Source organism: Helianthus annuus, chromosome 2 (genome assembly GCF_002127325.2).
Source record: "Helianthus annuus cultivar XRQ/B chromosome 2, HanXRQr2.0-SUNRISE, whole genome shotgun sequence".
NCBI lineage: Eukaryota > Viridiplantae > Streptophyta > Magnoliopsida > Asterales > Asteraceae > Helianthus > Helianthus annuus.
The window spans coordinates 99,264,821-99,270,822 of record NC_035434.2 but is presented as its reverse complement, the minus strand read 5'-3'; the positions used below and the strand labels follow the sequence as shown (position 1 = coordinate 99,270,822).

At 35.4% G+C, this 6,002-nt stretch overlaps 1 protein-coding gene across 4 annotated transcripts; it reads right to left on the bottom strand.

Moving 5' to 3' along the window:
• Positions 1-1,083: 1,083 nt before the first annotated feature.
• LOC110915792 (tubby-like F-box protein 8) lies at positions 1,084-5,150 on the bottom strand. Of its 4 annotated transcripts, none has more exons than XM_035978818.1 (5): positions 4,289-5,134; positions 3,468-3,831; positions 2,821-2,908; positions 2,007-2,139; positions 1,084-1,932 (listed from the first exon to the last, which is right to left on the bottom strand). In XM_035978818.1, the coding sequence occupies exons 2-5, from the start codon at positions 3,819-3,821 to the stop codon at positions 1,248-1,250; spliced, it is 1,260 nt and encodes a 419-aa protein (XP_035834711.1). In that variant the 5' UTR covers positions 3,822-3,831; positions 4,289-5,134; the 3' UTR covers positions 1,084-1,247. The 4 variants fall into 4 exon arrangements, with proteins under 4 accessions (XP_035834711.1, XP_022016240.1, XP_022016239.1 ...); XM_022160548.2 differs by having other exon boundaries at positions 1,190-1,932; positions 5,032-5,150; XM_022160547.2 differs by having other exon boundaries at positions 1,190-1,932; positions 4,862-5,134.
• Between the last annotated feature and the right edge of the window lie 852 nt (positions 5,151-6,002).

The following is a 6,002-nucleotide window of genomic DNA, read 5'->3' as shown; positions in this document are numbered from 1 at the left end:
GTGGAAAGTGGTTTGAGTGGAGATCATTCTCCAATTACATGCTATCGTGGTGATTTCAAGGATGTTTGTGATGATGACACGTGTCCAGACGGTTACAACCGTCTGGGTGGTGCACGATCATATTTCTTCTAGAAGGTTACTGCTGTAATCTAGTGTGACACCTTACGGTGTGCACACAGCTGAATAGATCCCACGTCTGGGTAAAATAATATCCAAGTTTGGATATTCGGGCAGACATATTGATCTCAGGGTTTTAGCCCTTTGTTAAAAGGAAAGCGGCGCAAGGGTTTAAGCTTCCTTTTGGGCGCGCGACTATTGCTTGTTGGTTTCTTTCTTCCTTTTGTAAGACTAATGCGCGGCCGCGCAAGGTTAAAAAGGTTGAAAAGTCAGTTGGTGGTATGGTCTCACATCCTTTTTATGAGGTTTTTGGGACCTTACCCCTTCACATAACTATATATAACTATGACAAATAATATAATAATAAAGATATTACATAATAAAATAACTATATTACATAATAACTTTAAATTAATAAAAAGATATTACATAATAAAATAACTATATACAACTATGACAAATAATATATAATTACAATTACAACTCTGAATCGACGAATAGATTGGGTGAATTCACCGGAATGATAGTGATGATTTTGGGAATTTGGTCACCGGATGGAGAGATTTATGGTGAATTCGTTCAACTGTTAAAGAATTGTCGTTAGATTTTAGGTTCCAAATGAATCCACTGTGACCCACTTCTTTAATTTCTTGGCCCATCTTTATCTATGAGTTTATTTGTTAATTTAAACTTGCCCATGACCCTTTAATTATAAAGCCTTACCCAAATTAACCCATTGCTTTGTTTTTAGCACCTAAATCAGGCCAAACTTATATAGTTGGGTCAATTTTGTCACCTCTGTTTACAAGTATATATAAAAATAACAATTGTGTATAGAATAGATCAATTGATAATTAACAAACAATAAACAAACCAGCCAAGCTACAAACTTACAACTTTGAATATAGAGATCTAAACAGCCCATGTTCGACTCATTGACCGCCTAGTGCCCTACCAGGCTACCAATTCCTTAAAGTTGAGATTATATATTTCTTTGGTCTTAATGAATTTCTACAAAGTACAAACAGATGAAATATTTCAATCAAAACTAAAAAAACGAAATACTTACAAATTAAGTATAATAATAATATATATATACAACACATAGACGTAATAGTGAAGCCCCTTTTTCATTCACAAGCCACTTTTGTGTCAAAGCTGCTCAAGCATATGGCAAAAGCTTGAAATGCAGATAATGGGTGCATATAATCCATTGTAAAAATGTCTTTTCCAACTTTACCAAATTGCAAGATCACATCATCATGACCAGATTCCGAAGGGGCTTCCGCGGTTTGTGGCCTGCGCGGACGGGTGGTGGCGGCAGTAAGCTGGAAGTTCTTCACAGACGCCACCGTTACCCGTCCTTTGAAGTTAAGACACCAACATTGCAACTCTTCATGCCACCGCGGCTCTTTGCTTCTCAGAACCAAAGGCATGCTTTTCGGACGGTCACCATTTCCTGCAATGTCTGAAAATCTGGAGCTACCAAACTCACTTGGGTCATCAACCGATTTGGAGAATGAGATGCTACGAAATGAGTTGTCAAATGATCGTGGAACGAGGTGGTTGGTGCCACCAGGCTCTAGGGCGGAGATGGGGATCGTGTGCATTATGCAGTGCATCCTACGCGGACCATGTTTTCCCAATACGTTTAACTCGTATGCAACTTTGGCTATGTTAAAGCTTCCTGATGGAACCTTTGGCGAAACTCGTTTAGAAAACCGACGACTAGAGCCTGACCTGACTGGAGGGGCTGTGGCAGTTTGTGGCGGCTGGGAGTCGTAGATTATGAACTTTGTACCGAGAAAATTTGATCTGAAAGGTAATAGATTTTGTAAGTGTGACATTACAAAATAGTATAATATATGCAAAAGTTATTATATATTTACCTGACTTTTCCAAAGTAACTGCCGTTTGATCTTGATATGTTATTTGCAGCCATTGAAATGATATACTCTGTACATGTACTTCTCCACTTTCGTTTCGCAGAAAGTAGAAATTTACCGTTTTCGACCATCAACGCTGCAAGTTTCGCAAAATTAATGGTATATTATTGCCAGATATTGACTATATTCTGCTACAATTTACGGGTGTTCATAAACTGTTAAAACTTGACTGAACCGCACAAATTGAAGAAAATCGCCCAGTTAGAGATTTATATGGTTCAGTGCATGGTTTTGAAAAACCGAGTTTAACAGTTTGGTTCACGGTTTGGAACTTGGAGCCGAGGACCATTGTTTTTCAACTTTTTTCTATTTGGAACATGCAGTCATGCGTTCATGATTTATCTTATAACAGTTTGGTTCACGGTTTGGAACTTGGAACCTACGACATCATTCAAATCACCAAGCAGAATCATTTTGGCCGGTCACGGGTTTGGTTTTCTTTTTTTCAGAACCGTACGGTTCAGCCAAGAATTTTATCATAGACGTACTTAGATCCGTAAGGTTAGCAGGATTATCTGTTCGACATTTAACTGTTGCATATTGGTATCGTTAAATTAATAACGAAGACTTGTATAAACTTTTATAATAGTAGATAGTGTTTGGGTGTGCTCAAAACTGTTTGAAGTTGTAATAATCGGATAAACCGTTATAAATACAATTATTTAAAGAACTCACATTAAAAAAAGGAACATAATAAAGATAATAAGATAGAGAAATCTCAAGAACTATTCAAATAAAACGAAATGCGAAGACTTACCACTGCCAAGACAAAGATAAAGATAATAAGTCAAATTCGATGTATCCCTCTTAATGAAGCACTGAATCGTGGTATCCCGAGGCCCTGGCTGTAATGTAATTTAGTCGGGTTACTGAACATCGATAATAACTTAAATATACGGGTGAGCTAGAAAAATCGAATGATCTAACCATAAGTAAATAAACAAAAAAAACCAAACCGAAATAACCAAGCTGATTGAGAAAAACCAGTGTTTCAGTTATGTGTATAACTGAACTAACCGAACGTACATTAAAACCATCCTTTATATACTTTTATTTTTTATAAATAATATGTTACAGTTTTGTTATAATATTTATAAATAGCATATTAGTTGTCGTTTATTCTCCTTTTAAATTAAAAACACTACTAATACTTTATTTCGCCCGAGATATAACTGGATTTACTAACTCAAGTCATCTTGAATCCACTTACACCTACGTCTAGGGCAGACGGTTAACTAATCCGTATTAAACGGAACTGTTTATAACCAAACTAATAAGGTATGAAGATACAAAAAAGCGGAACCTCGTTTAGGTTCGGTTTTAACCCATAAACAAACCAGCCCAAACCAAACCGACCCATGCATACCCCTACAGTCAAAACCATCTGATTAATTAACAATCTACCTGTTTCAAAGCGACCGGAAATGTAATCTTCCCTGAAGATTCCGTGGAATCAACGATTTCTTTGCACATTTCCCTCCATGATCTACACACTGCTGCACACGCAACAACATTTTTTCGCGCGGGCCATGTACTTTCACTCGCTTCTAATCTCTTTATCACATCACTTAACAGTTCAGACGGGAGATTTGCCCAACCGCTACAAGATTCAAAATACGGGTGATCGTGTCTGTCCAACTTATCAGCATAATTCTGTGATTTACTTTTGTTAAGACTAGAAAGTTTTACTTCAAACCCGCGTCTAGATAAACTCCCAATTCCATCTCTTAGATCGCGAATGAGGCTGCGAAATGACATTTATATTGATCTGAAATGTTTAGATTAAAGTTTGAATTTAGAATTTGATAATGGTATGATCATGAACAATTAAAGATTTACATGTAAAAAGTGAATTAAGCTTAAAGAAGAAAAGGCAAAGATAGAAAGAAGATTCTCACCAAAAGAAGCTCAAATTATGTAAATAAAGAATCATAAAACTTTTACAACTTTCCCACCTCCTAACCTTTGAAAAGATAACTCTGCATCAACTTATTTCACACCCATTTAACACCAAAAGTTAACCCCCATCTAGTGTAGGGACTATCCGAGTAACAATTTGTTAAACCACAGGGAGCAAGCATGCTATTTTGAAAGGGTGGGGACTAAACGTGAAAAAATGGCAAACCATAGGGACTATCCAGGCAATTAACTCTATAATATAAAAATATTATTCTTAATATATATATAGATATAGAGAGAGAGAGAAATTGTATCGTACAAAATACCTTAACGTTCGAAATGTACGCTATGGCAAATTTGCATGTTATATCCCCAGAGAGGAAAGCTCCCGTGTTGAAAAAAAAAACCAAATATCGCATGTTAAAAAAAAATACGCATGTTAAAAAAAAAAAAATTCGAATGTTAAAAGAAAAATCGCATGTTGCTGAAAAAAAACCAAAATCGCATGTTAAAAAAATCGCATGTTAGTACTGCATCTCGTACACAGCGTACGTTAAGACAATTTGTACAATAACCGGTCTATGTGTATATATTAAAGCGGGTTCCAAGTGCCATCTAACCGCGTATATTCAAACCGACCAAACTGACCGACCGACTTTCTTTTGTTTCGGCAGTCGAAATTCTCATATGAACACCCCTAAATTCTTCAGTGCAAAACTCTAATTTGACGTTTACGTACACAGTTAGCTCTCAAAATATTGGTGGAAAAAAGCTGCAAATTTCTAAAACTAAAAAAAAATTCCAATTCTTGGTCCTTCGATCAGAGTGCCATCTCAAATTAAGGACCAAAAGCACATGTATAAAATTAAAATGTTCAATCAACCCTTTTAACGACATACCTGGCAAAATTATTGTAAAAAATGAAGAAGAATTTTGGGAAATTTGAGGAGAACAGCAGCTAATGGAATTGAAATTAATGAGGATGAAGCAATGAGAAAGCAAAACTTTGGAATTTGGTGATATTTTAGAGTTACAATGATGAACAATGATAGATTCTTATCTTTCTCACCCGGTTTCTCGGTCTAAAGGCTTCTGATTCTGAACTTGACCCGTTTGAGAGGTTACTGGATGTTCTTTTGCATAAATAAACTCTGGTAGTTGCTGTAACTGTAAGCGAACCAAACGATAAATAAATCAATATGTGAAAGTTTGGTTATTTAATGAGTTAAAGGTTTGTTAGGTCCTGTGTTTTGCCATTTTTGCTTAGTTGATCTCAATGTTTTAAAGGGTTCCATTATTTATATACTTCTAAAATTTTATTTTCACATCTCTAATAATCTCTAATAGTATATGCCCGTATAAGTCTATACAGCACGTATAGAATGTTAACGCACAGAATTTAATGTGGTGGAATATTTTTTTTTTGTTTTACACATATACGGGTCGTATAGATATATACGAGCCGAATACAATTATATACAAGCAATATAACTTTATACGGCCTGCATAATTTTGTTTCACAGGTTTGATAAAGTTTTTTAGTGTTGAAATATACGGGCCGTATAATGTTATACAACCCGTATAGCCCCTATAGAAAAGTTAATTTTTTGGTGCAATCGGAAAACCATTTAATAAGTTTAGTAACTTTTTAAATAGTGTTATACACATCGGATTACGTTACGAGTTTGTAGTTAAACGTACTAATAATGATTAAGAAGTTTCCACTTTATAAAACGATAAATATGTGATATGATTATAATAAACACTACGACAACAATTATTAAACAAACAACTTTACTTCTAAGCACAAGATTAATATTTATAATGTTTTACACCTAAAACAAACAAAAAGATAAATTTTTACAATGTTTCAAACGTAAAATAACAAAAAAAAAAAAATAAAAAAAAAATACAATAAGCAGCTACGGCGATGGTGGTGGTGGTGGTGCAGCGCCAACTCGTGGAGGTAGGCGCATGCCAGAATGTACAGCCATAATCGCCTCGACCATCCACTATACATCCCATTTGACAGCAGCTACA